Below are 16,521 nucleotides of genomic sequence, written 5' to 3'. Positions count from 1 at the left end.
AATTTTTTTGTTGTTGAGTTTTAGTAGTACATTCTAGATATTAATCCCTTATTGATAGTAAGTTTTTGTGGGGTTTTTTTGGTTCATCTTTGCAGGAGCAGCATTACTATTGGGATCTTGAAATATGAATACTTGTGTGTAGCAGTTTGCCATGCTTATTTTCAAGGCTACCTTTCCTTTTCTCTCTCTCTCTCTCTTTGTGAATCTGACATGGAGAGGATTCTTCATGTTTGCAATAATTTTCATATTACTTCACAGTAATGTAGTTCCAACTCAGAATTGATTGTAATCAGAAGTGTCTAAAGTGGTGGAAATGCAGTTTCAAGCCACAAAGAGAGGGGAAGAAGTTGGTCTAGCACTGATAAGTGTCTGGACAACCTTACCTCCTTTCTAACTGAAGCCGGAGCTTTGGAAAGGTGACTAGGGAAGCTGAACTGTGTGAGGTGCAATAGGTGGCAGGCTGCTTCCTTCAACTAGGGTGATGATGAGATTCTTACCACCTGACCACCTCACTGTCTCATATTCTGCTCTTGATGCCTTCCTCTCTTTCTCACTCTGTGTCGTAAGGGTGCTGAGGATTCAGTGGGCTGCTGGAAAGAAAAGGCAGTGAGGGTAATGTTTTGTACTTGTTTAGGTACTTTTGAACTCTCTCTTCCTGGGAGAATATTCAAGGGTGAGGAAACTGGAGCAGGAGTCTTTTTCCTTCATCCCCTGGATATGTACCTTCCTGATGGTCTCTCAGTTTTGTCAGAACACATATAGAGCTCTGCATTTGGGTGTTATGTTCAAGGGTTGAGTGTTTGGTTAAAGAAACAGAAAATTCCTGATAACTCCTGGAAGGGATACTATCAATTTTGGATTTATTGGGAAAATAGTCATTGAAAATAGGGAGAAATGTGGTTGAATTTAATAAGCCTGATTTACTTTGTTTCAGTTTTAGCTGGTGAGCACCAGTCAATCCAGGTAGGTTATTCTGAGTTATTATTGGTAAAATGACCTTTATGGCAAAAAAGTGGAACAGAAGTTGAGACACCCTGACCTGTTTCTATTGAGGAAATTAGCTGTCAGATATTAGGCCAGTCACTTTCTCTCCCTGGGCCTCAGTTTCTCACTTATAAATGAGTGTTAGGCCAGGTAGGACTTTGCAGTGAAATGTATAGACAAAAGATTGGAGGGAATCCAGATGGTCCTTCAAGATCCCCTCACCCCACAGTGAGGCCTGCTTGGGCTGGGCATGTCTGGCTCCAACACAGCTGTGCTCCGTGCAGAGGCTCTCCACCACATCGGCCCGGTAGCCTACCCTGCTGGCCCCAAGCAGGAACGCAGCTCTTAGGGACATCTGCACAGGAAAGGCTTCTCTTTTCAATGAGACAACTACATTGGTTGATTTCCAAGTTGTAGGGTTGTTATGATGATAGTTAAATAAAATATTTATGACTAATAACATTTCATTGTATGTATGTTACCTTTTCTTTTTACATTCATGTTTTGGTGAATTGTATAGAAAACACTTAGTATGTGGTACAAAGAGGGTACTCAGTGAAAAGCAGCTATTATGATTATTATGAGTTTGCTTGAAATGTCCTAGTCGGGTATGGAAATAAGACTTTGCTTTTAACTCCAAAAAGGAGATGAGCCCCTTTAATTCCCTTTCTTTATTTTTCTTCAGGTTTTGGCCTTGGTCTTTGTCAGGAAAGTCATGGATCTCTGTTTCTCTAAGCGAGAGCTGAGCTGGTTAGATGATCTCATGCCTGAAAGCAAAAAGAAGAAGTTGGATGATGCCAAAAAGAAGGCCAAGGAGGCAGAGGTCATCTGGTTCTTACATCATCTGTACACTTAGGGCAGCCTCAAATCACGGAGCATGGGAAGGGCCAGTGAAACGCCAGCATGTCTGGACTCCCAAAGGTTCTACTTAGGAGCTGGGAAGAATATTCCAAAGATGTTTTCAGTGAGAATAGATTAAGGATTCTTATCCCTGCCTGTCCTTCATATTAAGACCAGTTGTTTTTTCCTTTGTTTGTCTACAGTTTACTCACCAGGTTCACACTTAGAATATGAACATAGAATCTGCTCTAATTATCAGATCTAATGGTTCATCATCTCCCAAAAGGTCTAATTTGTCAAGTGTGCAAAGCCTATTGTTTTCTGAAAGTATTTGTTATGTCCCTAATTGCAGATGGTGTTGTGGTTGGCACCATGCAAAGACGCCTTGCATAGGACTTTTCTGTCCCCACTCATTTCCCTCAGCACTTGGCATCTGCCATCCACATAATGGACCCTCAGTCAATGGCCTAACTGTGCAAAGAATGGATGTGTAGCAAAATGAAAATACCAGACCAAGAAATGAATGAGCCAGAAAATGTTTCCAAATATAGTTAGTGTCTGAAATAGTGTCCTTTGAAATATATTTTAAAAGACATTTCTTCTAATATCTTGAGTTTTAAAGATTTTTTTGCTTTATTGAGATGTAATTGACATATAACATTATGTAAATTTAAGGTATATAACAAATATATATATATATATAGCACCAAATGATTACCACAATAGGGTTACTTAACATGTCTATCACCTAACACAGTCACAGTGTTTGTGTGTGTGCGTGTGCTTGTGTGTTGAGAGCTTTTAAAATCTATCTTCTTAGCAACTTTGAAATATGCTATACAGTCTTCTTAACTATAGTCACCATGCTGTACATTACATCCCCAGAACTTTCTCATCTTAAACTGAAAGTTTGTACCCTTCGACCACTTTCACTCATTTCCTACAACCTTGGCAACCACCAATCTGTTCTCTGTTTCTATGACTTCAGTTTTTCAGATTCCACATATAAGTAAGATCATACAATATTTGTCTTTCTCTGACTATTTCACTTAGCATAATACCCTCAAGTTTCATTCATAGAAAAAGCCAGGATTTCCTTCTTTTTAATGCCTGAATAATATTTCATTGTATATATATATATATATTAGCTTTTCCTTATCCATTCATCTGTTAATGGACCCTGAGGTTGTCCCCTGTATTGGCTGTTGTGAATTATGGTGCAGTGAGCATGAGGGTACATATCTCTCTTTGAGATACTGATTTCATTTCCTTTGAATGTATAGTCAGAAGTGGCATTGCTGGGTCATATGGTAGTTCTGTTTTTAATTTTTGAGGAACCTCTTACTCTTTTCCATTGTAGCTGCACCAGTCTACATTCCCACTAACAGTGCACCAGGGTTCCCTTTTGTCCACATCCTCACCAGCACTTATCTCTTGTCTTTTTGATAATAGCCATCCTAACAGGTGTGAGGTGATATCTCTTTGTGGTTTTGATCTGCATTTCCTTGATGATTAGTGATGTTAAGCACCATTTCATGTATCTGTTGGCCATTTTCAGGTTTTCTTTGGAAAAATGTCTACTCAAGTCTTTGCCTATTTTAAAATTTGATTATTTGGGTTTTTTTTTTTTACTATTAAGATATATGTGTTCCTTATATATTTTGGATATTGACTCCTTATCAGATATGTGCTTTGCAAGTATTTTCTCCCATTCTGTAGATTGCCTTTTCATTTTGTTGATCATTCCTTTGCTGTGCAGAAGCTTTTTAGTTTGATGTAGCCCCACTTACTTATTTTTGCTTTTGTTGCTTGTGCTTTTGGTGTCATATCCACAAAATCATTGCCACGAACAATGCCAAAGTGCTTTTCTCCTGTATTTTCTTCTAGGAATTTTACTGTTTCAGGTCTTACGTGTGAGTCTTTAATTCATTTGGAGTTAATTTTTGTGAGTGGTGTAAATTAGAAATCCAGTTTCATTCTTTTACAAGTGAATATCCAGTTTTCCCAACTACACTTATTGAAGAGACTATCCTTTCTCCATTGAGTATTCTTGGCTCCCTTGTCAAATATTAGTCAATTGTATGTGCATGGGTTTATTTCTGGGCTTCAATTTTGTTCCATTGGTCTATGTGTCTGTTTTGAATTATTAAGTAAGCTTTAACAATTATAAGCCCATATATATATATATATATAAAATTATAGGTAGTGATATGTTTTAATAAAATAAAGGGGTGAGGGAGTTACTTTATATAGGGTGATCAGAGATGACTCCTCTAAAGTGACATCTCAACAGAAACCTGAGTAAAATGAGGGACAAGTCATGAGAACTAGAAGTATGAACATTCCAGGCCAGGGGTATCGCACATGCAAAGGTCTTGAAGCAGAAATTATCTTGAGGGACATCAGGAAAGCCAGTGAGACTGGAAGGGGGAAAGAGGGAGCCAGGAGATCAGTTAGAGTCTGTGACAGTACAGGCAAGAGGTGTGTTGGCTTAGTCTAAGGCATAGGTGGTGAGAGTGGCTGGGTCAGGGAACTTATTTTGAAGATAGGAGCCAACAGGTTTTGTTAATGTATAGTGAACATGGATGAAAAAGGAATCAAGGATGAGACTTAGATTTTTGGAGTAAACAATTGAATGAATGGTTGTGCTGTTTGTTAAGATGGGGAAGACCTAGGAAAAGCAAGTTTGGAAGGAAAAAACGGGGATCTCTTTTGGATATTAAGTGGCTGGTAAACATACTCCTTATTTTCAAAAAATTCTGACATAAATTTGCTAATATATGTTTTACTTTATAAAATTATTTTAAAAGCTAAATGAAATGAGAAAAAGAAATTGAGACATCACCACCCCAAAATTTCATATCAGCATCCAACATCTATGTTCATTTCTTTCTGTTCTCTTTAAATCCTTAACATAATTTTCACATAACTGTAATAATTGTATATTTGTGTGTATGTGTGTGTGGTCTGATATTTCCCTTCAACTTGATTTCATAAGCACTCTCATGTTTATATATGTCTAAGTAATAAAGAATCATTTAATGGCTGCATATCAATTATGCATCTCTTTAAAATTATTAATTTATTTAAACATTAAATTATAATTAAAACATTAATGAACATTCTTAATGTATTTCATTAAACGCTCAAAAATTTAGTTTAAACATTCTTTGTTAAAATTTGTGGTTGTTTTAGGTTTTATATTAATTATAGTACTGTAAACATCTTTGTACATACTTTTTTCTAGATAATTATTTCATTTAAATGAATGGGATTATTTTTTAAGAAAATATTTTATGCAAGATTTCAAACATATAAAAATGTAGAAAGAATAGTCAAATTCATATTTCCCCAATTGCCTTATTATTATTTTTAACAGTCTGTTTGAATTAGGATCCAGATAAGGTCCATATATTGCAATTGGTTGATATGTTTCTCAAATCTGTTACATTTTTTTCTTTTTGTTGAAGAAACTGGGTCTTTGACCATTTAGATTTTACTTTAGTGTCATTTAACATGTTCTTCTGTCTCCTGTATTTCCAGTAAACTGGTTGTTGGATCTAGAAGCTTACTCAGATTCAAGTTACTTTTTTAAAAAAAATTCTGTTCCATAGGTACAAGTATATGGATGTCTCTCTTTTTGTGATAAGTTAAATCTGTGAGAGAACACAGCTACACTCTTGTAATAAATGCAAGAGAAAATCAGGTAGAAATTGTGATGATGGAAAAATGGGCTGGTGTAGACCTATGGTTTTAGTTGGTCCAATGTATAACATCTTCTTTTCTTCCAGGAGGCTGAGAAAATGTTAGACATCGGGGGAGACAAGTTCCCCTTAGAGAGCAGGAAGTTACTAAGTAGTCCTGGAAAGAACAACAGCTTCAGGTAAAACTCCCAAAACACCAAGGAGTTTACTGTGTTGGTTATTCTGTAAACGTTCTGACTTTGTGGTGGTGGTGGTGTCACAAAGGCCATTGCTGGTTTAAAGAGCTAACATTCAGCCTCCCAGTTCCAACCTTTTTCCAAAGATGAAAACACCTTTTCCTTTCGTGGTTTACTAAGTACCTGCCATGCATCAGGCACTATACCAGGTGCTGGGAATCAGGTAAGGGAGCCCGTGTACTGAATGCCTTCTCCATGCCAAGGCTGTGCTAGAAGGTTTACTTATGTGCTCTCATTTAATCTGTACAACAACTCTCTGACATAAGCCTCGTTATCCACATTTGTACAGTGAGGAAACAGGCTTGTAGGGTTTTAGGTAGTTTGCCAAAGGTCACAGTGCTCTAAGTAAAAAGTTTTAATTCTAACCCTAGTCTTTGTACTCCTCAAACCAGTGCTCCTGCTGCCTTTCTCTCCCACCTTCCAAAGATGAATACGATATGGTCTTTATTTCCAGAGAGTTCTCAGCCTGGTGGCCATGAATTCTCACATGTAGGCAACTCTTTGGGGATGGGCAGAGACAGCCCTTCCAGCTTGGCTGCTGGCATCTACAGCCCTAGGAGCCGAGGGGGAACTGAACTAGGATCCCCAAAATTCCTTAATTCGGCCAATGATCTTAGCACCTTTATCAAACTGATTGCTCAGTAAGGTCATAGCAAACTAAATTGGTCCATTTGTGGTTTTGTTCCTGGAATTTAGTTTCCACTGTGGAAAGGTACATACCAGCTGAAAGAAGCCCAGAGGTTGAGAGGGGACAGACAAGGAAGAGACAGGGGATCTGGGTCATTTAGATCCTGGATAGTTTATTGCTGAATCATTGAATTGCTTATGGTTCATACTGAGGGGGAAATGAGGAAAGTCTTTTATTTATTTATTTTTGACAAATGTAGTATATATATTTAAGACATACAGTGTGATGTTTTGATACATGTGTCCACTGTGAAATGGCTACTACAATCAAACGAATAACACATTGATCACCTCCTATAGTTACCATTCTTTTTTTTAATTAAGGTATCATTGATATACACTCTTATGAAGGTTTCACAAGAAAAGCAATATGGTTATTACATTCACCCTTATTATTGAGTCCCTCCCCATACCCCATTGCAGTCACTGTCCATCAGTGTAGTAAGATGCCACAGAGTCCCTATTTGTCTTCTCTGAGCTACACTGTCTTCCCCATGACCCCACATACACCATGTGCACCAATCATGATATTCCACAATCCCCTTCTCCCTCCCTTCCCACCTGCCCTCCCACACCCCTTCCCTTTGGTAACCACTAGTCCCTTCTTGGAGTCTGTGAGTCTGCTGCTGTTTTGTTCCTTCAGTTTAGCTTCACTGTTATACTCCATAAATGAGGAAAATCATTTGGTATTTGTCTTTCTCTACCTGACTTAATTCACTGAGCATAATACCGTCTAGCTCCATCCATGTTGTTGCAAATGGTAGGATTTGTTTCTTTCTTTTGGGTGAATATATTCCAGTGTGTATATGTACATCTTCTTTATCCATTCATCTACTGATGGACACTTAGGTTGCTTCCATATCTTGGCTATTGTAAATAATGCTGCGATAAACATAGAGGTACATATGTCTTTTTGAATCTGAGAAGTAGTATTCTTTGGGTAAATTCCTAGGAGTGGGATTCCCGGGTCAAATGGTATTTCTAGTTTTAGTTTTTTGAGGAACCTCCATATTGCTTCCCACAATGGTTGAACTAGCTTACATTCCCACCAGCATTGTAGCAGGGTTCCCCTTTCTCCGCAACCTCACCAGCATTTGTTGTTCCTAGTCTTTTCGATGGTGGCCATCCTAACTGGCATGAGGTGATATCTCATTGTGGTTTTAATTTGCATTTCTCTGATAATTAGCGATGTGGAGCATCTTTTCATGTGCCTGTTGGCCATCTGAATTTCTTCTTTGGAGAAGTGTGTGTTCATATACTCTGCCCATTTTTTTATCAGGTAATTTGCTTTTTGGGTGTTGAGGCATGTGAGTTCTTTATATATTTTGGGTGTTTAGTTACCATTCTTTTTATTTTTTGTGGTGAGAACACTTGAGATCTACTTAGCAGATTTCAAGTGTACAGTATCACTACCTATGGTCAGCATGCTGTACACAGACTTTCAGAGCTTATTCATCTTATAACTGAAAGTTTATACCCTTTGATCAAGATCTTCCCTTTCCCGCAGCCCCAGCCTCTGGTAACCAATCACCATTTTACTGTCTTTTACTTTGAGTTTAACTTCTTTTTTAAGTGATCCCAAAGAAATGAAATCTTTGGACCTCAATAAACTTCCTACAAGTTGTTCTGGAATTAGCCATAGACTGAATTCTCTGGTGGCAATGTAGGAACAACTGTTCCGTCTCTCCCAGGATGCTGCCTCCTCTCTTGGCCTTTTAAAAGGAGACAGGCTGGCTTGTAGAAATCTTTATTGCACTCTGACGTTCTAGGAGAACAAGGCCTGGATTCAAGGCCTTGATTCTTCATGTACTGATGTTTAACCTTGTGTGGTCACTTAGCTTTGGTTTCTACCTTCAAAATGAAGATATTAATAATTTCTGTTGTGGTAATTGAGATAATATATTGTAAATTACAAATGTGGCATTTGGCCACATAAAGGAAAAAATGAATGAAGAGTGCTTAGCACCAGGCCTGGCACACAGTGAGCCCCCAGTAAGTGATAATCCCTGATGCTACACTGATAGCATCACAGCACTGCCCTCAGCATCCCGAGGGCCACCCAGAGGAATGCAGAATTGTGGGGCCAGGGCTGGCTGCCACTGGGCACAGCAGCCCCGCCCTCAGCACTTCCTCCAGGGCCACTGTGCCTCTCTACATCCCCACCATTTGGCTCCTAGTGCTCCTGGGGCCTGGTAGCTGGGTGACTTCAGACCTAATCTCTGCCCTTCTGGTGGGGTGGGATCACTAGAGACTGAGATATGTATCTTATTTGTATGTCAACATTTACTGTTCTAAGCATTGATTTCAGATGTGACCCCTCTGAGATTAATATTTCTGATGAGATGCCTAAAACCACGGTCTGGAAAGCTCTCAGTATGAATTCTGGAAATACAAAGGAAAAGAGGTAATGAGAACTGTAATTGCTGATTTTTATTTATTTCTAGCTTTTACAAATAGCAATCATGTTCAAAATACAATGTATTTTAGTTGTAAAATTGAATTTGTTTAATAAATATCACCTCCAGGACTGCTGCTAACTACACAAGAAAGCCATCAGCTTAAGAAAAGTGAAAGTGTTTTCTAACTATTTGTACAGATATGCTATTTTCAGCTGTCCATGTATGTACACAGGCCCAAAGTCTGCATGGAATTATTTTGGGATGTAAATTTGTTTTACCTATTTTGTCACCTTAATCCCCTTTCTAGTTCCTATTTCAAGATCTATAGAGCTTCTCTGGTTATTGTAACCACACAAACTATAAAGTTGCTAAAATATTCAGAGAGTGTTGATAGATTGATACAGACTTTAACTTGTCTAACTTGTTCCTTAATGAGAATTATTGCTAAGTAAAGGTTTTGAAATATTATATTGTAACTATTTTCTTATTCTGGAAACTAAATTGTGTGTATCATTTGCCAAGAGCATAGATCAACTTAAACTATATTAATGAAGAAAACAGAAGGACTTGAGGCATCTTTGCCTGCACTGGGTAGGCTGTGAACCCAAATTACTTGAATCATTCAGTCTAAACACCATTTTAGTTTAAGAAGTCAGATAACAGAAGGAAAAATCTTAGGTCTTATTAAAGTTGACTTTTCTAGTTAAAGGAAAAAAACAAAACAAAGAACCAGTAGGCCAGAAATTAGGAGACCTGGTCTAGCTATTAATTCCATGTATAACTTGGCAAGCCACTGTGTCTGGCACTCAGTTCACTCAGCAGTAAAATGGGGATAATAATGACTAACTGCTTTAATCGTGAGACTGCTCTGAGGAGAAGCTGAAGTCCTTTGAAAAGTAACAACCACCAGTGGGTGGTAGTGGTGGATTATTTCTTCATCGAATGGGTTAAAATAAATCTGTGCTGAATGTGAGTGAAATATAGAATCTTGTTTCCTTCAGAGGAAAATCCAGGCAGCTGTCGAAAAGTATAATGTGCATAGTTATTTTTAGTTGAGAACTAGTCTACTTGTAAGTGAACTTAAAATATAGGCAGATCCAAATTGTGGTGACATCTTCAAAGTATTGTGTTTAAAGCAGGAATGAATCATGTGTTCCCTTTTTGTCTAATTGTAACACTTTTATTCAGTCTCTTCAACTAAGTCTGCTGGGATGGAAGATTTGGGCCATGTGGTGCCCCAGGGAAGTTCTGGTTACAGAGGAGATGGTGAGTCTCTCAGAGAAGAAGCACAGCCAAGTCCGGCCCCGTCCTTGGTCATGTCAAAGCCATGGCAAAGAATTCAGTTACTCGTGGTGTGCACTGGAAGGCATCCAGCTATTGCCATCCCAGCAGCCAGTCACCAGTTGTGACTGTGGAAGCAGAGACTGCCTCTTGTTGGTACTTTGCTTCTCTTTCTCTTCAGAACGGCCACCATTGAAGACCCAGCTTCCCATTTTCCAGATACATTCCCTGAATCTCTCTGCTGGCCTGCCGAGCCATATGGATCCATTCTGCCGCTGAGGATTCCTTCAATGAGGTCCCTCTTCCTAAAGGATGGGGTTGGGGAGTAGGAGGAGAGCAGAGAGAGAAAGGAAGGCTCTCCAGTCCCAAGATAACTGTGGGCTCCTAGGGAGCCCTGGGCCTTGGTTTGCTTGCCTACTCTGGGGTGTGCCGGTCAGACCCAGAGCCTGCCAGGAGGGTCTGCTCCTAGGATGTCAGCCATCACTGGCACTGTCCAGCACCGCAGCCCCAAGATGCCCCTGAGCCAGCAGGTTTTCATCACTCCCTAGCCACCGTCTGCCTAAGTCAGTGAGAACCATGGATAAGGAAAGGGCCAAGAGGGACATCAGTTGTTCAGCTTAGGCAGGAAAAGCCCCAGGGGGAAAATCAGTCATGGTAAGTGAGGATAAGCAGCTTCTCTTGGTTTCACTGAGGACAGAGTAATAGAATGAGCTTAACTTGCTACTGAAGGAATCCATTTAGAGAACCAGAAAGAACTTCCTAGCGTGAAGATTTGTTGTAATGTCTTCTTTCTAGATATCTGGGAAAGATTTGATAATAGTGTTTGTGAGTAGAAAGGGAAATAAGGGTTTTATTGGCCATATTGTGGAAGCGTCCATGTCTTGCTGCTGTCTCTTGAGGACACATTCTGATTCCGTAACTGGAGAGATCCAAATGCTTACGAATGTCTCCTTGGCTGCCTTAGTAGCGAATCATTGTCGATTCATTGGACCAAAACCACCTTCAGCCCTGCGGTTTCTTCCTCATAGATTTCTTTTGGTTGACAAATGTCTTAGTTCTCAGATGTAAAAAGCCACATTGGGAAGTGAACATTAAATTGTGAGATTAATTTTGGTATTAGTTTAAAACTATATTTATAGTTTTTCTCTTCTCTTCTCTGTTGAAATGAATATGAAGGGTATGAGCTCCAGTGTATATTAGCCTTCCCTTCCTTTGTGCACAGAATGTGACCAGCAAGCACTTTGGTACCCAGGGAATTTGATCATACTGGTTTTCCATCCTGGAAAATCTTTGTATAGTGGGACATCCCCCAGTATGCTCTCCTACATAGGTGAAGAGCTGGCTACTTAACTTTATTGAATTTTACATTCCTTAGACTCTTAAAATATATTAGTATATTCTAGTCTTACTCTATGGACTTTTGATATTGAAGGAATCTTGCATTTCTTTAATATTTCTCTATCTCTTAGAGCCACAGTTATTTTAATACATAGATCATTTTCAAAATATTAAACAATTGGCACAAGATGGACACCAGCCTCTCAGAACAGATGCCTGCTGTAAACAAGCAGTGTGTATGGTCATACCGATGCCTATTGGCTGAACATCCCACTGCTTTCAAATATTAAAATGATATCCCTTTGAAATGTAGGTATTATTTCTGGTTTGTCTGATTTCTACTCACAAAGCTATTATAGTGACAGCCTTGGCTTCCTTTTTATATGGTACAGACAGGAACAGACATGCTTCTTTAAACTACATGAGCATTAAAACCTTTGTGAGCCAAAGCTTCACATTTTACCATTTTAGGATAAATATAATAGTTGTACCCATTTACCTGCCTACTTTAGAAAAACCAGGAGGCAACTTGCCACTGGGAAAAGCTTACTTGCTGACTTCCCCTGTCTCTCTCCGGCTGCTTTCTCCAGCTTGCCTCCTTTGTCATCCTCTGTTCCCTGAGAACCTCTCCCTTTTCTTCCTCCCTCTTGCCCCTCTGTGTAAGGAAGTTGGTGACTGCCTTGCCTGTTCCCTAGCCTCAGCGTGGCTGTAAGGAATGTGACCGGGAAAAGTCCCTCTCCCAGTACACTGATGTCTTGTGATGCCTTGTGTACGTTGGCTTCCGGAGAGCAGGGAACCTGTCTGTGTTAATTCTGTGCAGTGCCATTAAAGGATCACGTGTGCACCTTTGAGCCCTTCCCAAGCCAGACCCTCCCAGGTTAGTGCCCCTTAGGAATGCTGGCTCCTTTGAAAGCCTGTACCAATCATTTTAGGCCACTGGATTTTTCTCAAACAATAGCCAGCCTCATTTCTGCTACATCTCAGTGGTGGAACCATTCCCTACTCTTACTCTCTCCTCTTTCCCAACCTCCACCGCTCACTCACCCGCAGTCCTGAATGCCTCCTAACTCAGGTCTGTGGCTGGTGAGGTGGTGGCAGAATCAAGCTGGGCAATGTTTGGGGTAAGAAACTGGGAGCAGAGGTAAAGCAGCAGCAGTGCATGTGTATGTGTGCATGTGTGTTTATCGATGAATGAGAGTGTATCCATAACACTGCACTGCTGCTATTAGACAGCCCAGCGTGCCTAAGCTTTGAGGAAATAAAATAATATGATCATTCTCCCATTTATATGTTCCTGTCTCAGACTTCTCTGATAGAATAGCTTGAGGACAAATACAGGCAGATTAATCTGTAGAAAAGGGTTTTTAAGCTCAATATTAAGAAGAAACTGACTTAGAGGTGGAAAACAAGGCACATAGTCAGGTGGCTTCTGTGCCCAGGTTTGCTTGAGCCAGAAAAGTGGTCCATCTCTTAGGACAAGGGGAGATTTTAGGAGTAGTTTGAGTGTTGGCAGGCCAGTGCTCCAAATGGGCTAGTAGTCTAGAGGTAGGAAGGGAGGGAGGCCAGGGATTTAAGAAAGTGATGGTGAGCAGAGTCTTGGTTCTGAGCGGAAGAACTGGCCTTGCTAAGTGGGTGGGTTACTTCCTGGCTCATGACTTTTAGGGAAGAGTTGGTCTAGAGGAAAGGTGAGGACCAGCAGAAATATGCTGTGAAATTCCCAAATATGTTTGGTTGCATAAAATGCAGGCTAGCTCTTTGTGGTTATATGTGGTTTCAAAGTTCTGATGATTGGATTATCAGAAGGTCTTTACCACATATAGCTCCTATCCCCATCTCCTTATTCATATCAGTTTGCCTTTGGATAGTGGGGTAGTGAAAACCTTGTATTTCCCAATGACAGTGTGAATAGTTGCTAATTCTCTTCATCTGGGATGTGACTTTTACATTAATCATAGATGTTTGATAAAAATCTGGTAAGTGCTAAATCTCAGGCGTGGTTGACATCTCAGGCTCTGGCAACTGTGGCTGATATCTCTGGTTGTAGAAATCTGTGGTTTCTGGTCATCTAAAAAAGACAGTTCCCAGCTTTACTTTATTTTCTACCTACTCAACTCTCCAGACTTCCCTCTTATTAGAGGAGTCAGCAAGTCTCCCTGCATCTTGTCTATCGATTTCAATGTTCATGTTCTGAGTCTCCACATTTTCTTGAAAGCATAGGGGAATGCTTGACCGCAGGGCCCCTGGCTTTCCTTTGAACTAGCACCAGAAATGCTATCTAGTATGTTCTCTCTACTACTTATCAGCTTCCCTAAATTTCTTCTTTTGCAAGAGAGTTAGCCCCTCCTCTTAGGACTTTGAAGCAGTCTCTGCTAGTTTGCGTCTGCATTTTCCTCGGAATTCTCAGGTTCCCAACCCACCTCCCAGCAGGGCATTCAGGTACCCTGCACTGAATGATCTCAGCCATCTTGACTTTCTTTTGGCTGTAGTTGTCGGGCCTCCCATAGGAAGAAATCCTTCCCGAGCCCTGGCTGGCCAAAGGAGACATCATATAACTTCCATTCCCTTTTACTGACTCAGCTTCTTCAAGTACCCTTTCCGCTTTTTTCTCAGTCTTTCAAATTCTTGCAGGGAAGAAGTTCTTGGTCAGAAGTCCAAAAAATCACCACCAGTTGGGGGTGGTTAGGGACATGAGGAGTTTGGACAGGTCTAGGGTTTCCTCAAAAGGCGACTTTATGGTTATTTTCCTTATGTAGTGTAAAGGACTAAGGATTCTCAAGCCCCAGGCTCATCCATATTTCACTGTACACTGAAAAAGACATTCTAGAACCAAACAGAAGCGGTTTTTCTACCAAATAAATCTATTCTTTATGAATCTTGATGCCCTTGTCTCTTATATTAACTATAGAGAATGGGCAGTTGACTTCATTAACATTTCTTTACCAGAAAGGAGGCTACTTTTCATAACCAAAAGAGGTGTGAAGTAACTGTATTACCGTTTGAAACATGAAAAGAGGACAGGAGTGTTATATGAATCTTTTCAATGGGAAGACTCAGAAAGTGGAATGATTCATCCATAAGCATAATTCTTCTAGGAGATTCTGTGCTCAACGGGAATGGGATGGTTTCTGATCCTTTTGAAAAAAAAGGACTAGAATTTTTCTTAAACCTAACCCACTTTCAGCATTGGAGAATACAGAACCTTTTCTTCTTGCTGGTGGCATTAATATCTCCTGAGACAGAGAGAAACCTCCCACGGCCCTTTACTGAGCCTATCAGGAGCCTGCAGAGGCTTGCTTCTCTTAGCAGGTTTGCAGTTGACTCTTGACATGCAGGTTTTTCACACGTGCAATAATGTTGGAAACAGAATACCCAACTGAATGTGCAATTACTCCTTTCGCAAAAGAGGCCAAAATCCTCCTCCCCCCTCCTTTCTCCCATATTCACTCCTCCAAGATGATGAGCCTCCCTCCTGTTTATCTGTGTCTGTCTGTCTGTCTGACTGGTTCGATATTGCTGCCCTCCCAAGCTAATGGTGTCAGATGGAGAGCAAAGCAATCCTCCATGGAAGGGGACCACTTGAGGTGCTGGTACATTTCCCTTGTTTTCTATGTTCTTTCTAGTAGGTCTCATGTAGAGATAGAGATATTTTTGTTCTGGAGATTCCAAAGTATATATTTTTAGTGTAGGAAATGTACCCTCTCTACACTCCATGGTGTAAATAGAACCGAGAACAAACTGTCATTGTGCTAATCCCATAGCAATCTGCAGTAGGACTAGGACCCCTCTCCCTCACCACCAGGTCCCACGGTCTGTGTCTGTGAGCCAGGGGAGGTGGCTGTACCACCTCTGCCCACCCAGACCTTCCTGTGCTCGATGAGTGAATAATAAAGCCTGTGTAAACCATTCATACCTGTGGTGTTCTTTGAGCCCGCACCAAGGGGCGAGTCAGTGCTGAGTGCTTTGGGAACCTGGAAAGAAGGGTTAGGAAGGGGAATGAGAGGAGGGCATGCTGTCTGCTGAGCATGTACGCCTCCTTGGGACTGAGCATGAACAGTCAGTCCTTGGGGCAGAGCCATGGAAGGCAGCTAGAAAAGCCATTTCTTTAGGGACCACTTAGACTTATGTTTGGGTAGGGAGCCAGGACAGCATGAAAAGAAAGCCCATTTTGGAGGTACAGCCAGGCTGATGCAAGCAATTGCCATATTTAAGGACTCTCCACTGCCTAGAAATCCAGGTCTTAAAAATCTGCTGTCACTCAGAGGGTTTTTTGTTGTTTTGGGGGGAGAAGGCTGCTCTAGTCTTTTACTCTCAAATACAACTGTTGGAGGGTTGGAGCAAAGGGGAAGAGGGAAGCAATGGAGTAAGGGGTAGAGAAACCAGGGAGGGGGTGAAAGGCAAGAGTTGAGGGAGAGCCAGGCAGCAAGCTTTAGGGTGTGACTAGAAAGGCATAAACTGAGAGCATCCTGAACATACAGCACAGTGTGAATATTAAGGAGAACAAGGCAAAGTGGGCTGGAGACATAGAACTCCCTAGCTCTGAGGCCTTTTGCCATCTTTTGGCTATTTTTTAAACATCCCAGCAGTAATCCTGTTATGTCACTTTGTTTCAGAGACCTAAGTTGCACTGAGTAATGGGTGGTGTATGGGAAGGCTGCTCATGCAGGGAATGGAGTCAGCTCTGATGCGGGGGTGGCAGTGGGCACAGAGGGGCGTTTGTCATTCTCAGGACTGTCCTCAGGGTCATTAAGGATTCCATTAAGCAATTCATGGAAAGTGCTTAGAGTGGCACCTGACACATAGTAACACAGAGTTAAGTGACGGGGGATCTGGAGGTAGATGTTCCTGGGTTGGTTAAGCCAGGAGCACTCACATCAGGGCTCCAGGCAGACTCCCTGCAGCTCTCCTGGCCTTCCCCTCATGGTCACAAGGTGGTTCCAGAAGCTCCAGGCATCTTATCATCACAACTCACACATGCAGAAAAGGGTGAGGGGACATTTCTCCAGCTTCTCCCTCTCTTTTAAAGGGGAAAAAATCTCCCCCGCCCTGTCATTT

General features: G+C 40.9%; 1 protein-coding gene across 6 annotated transcripts in view; it reads left to right on the top strand.

The window, feature by feature from the left end:
• The window catches only part of SLC4A8 (solute carrier family 4 member 8), a 96,272-nt gene extending 80,898 nt beyond the window's left edge, over positions 1-15,374 (top strand). For 5 of the 6 annotated variants that reach the window (XM_073213504.1, XM_073213510.1, XM_073213507.1 and 2 more), the window contains 4 exons: positions 1,670-1,807; positions 5,616-5,707; positions 8,760-8,855; positions 10,039-15,374. In XM_073213504.1, coding sequence (XP_073069605.1) covers positions 1,670-1,807; positions 5,616-5,707; positions 8,760-8,855; positions 10,039-10,051 — 339 coding nt within the window. In that variant the 3' untranslated portion in view covers positions 10,052-15,374. The remainder of the gene's footprint in view (positions 1-1,669; positions 1,808-5,615; positions 5,708-8,759; positions 8,856-10,038) is intronic. The other variant, XR_005054154.2, reaches the window with a different exon arrangement.
• Positions 15,375-16,521: the final 1,147 nt, after the last annotated feature.

Source organism: Manis javanica, chromosome 10, assembly GCF_040802235.1.
Source record: "Manis javanica isolate MJ-LG chromosome 10, MJ_LKY, whole genome shotgun sequence".
Taxonomy (NCBI): Eukaryota; Metazoa; Chordata; class Mammalia; order Pholidota; family Manidae; genus Manis; species Manis javanica.
Note: the sequence above shows the minus strand (reverse complement) of the source record. Positions and strands in the feature narration are given on the sequence as shown.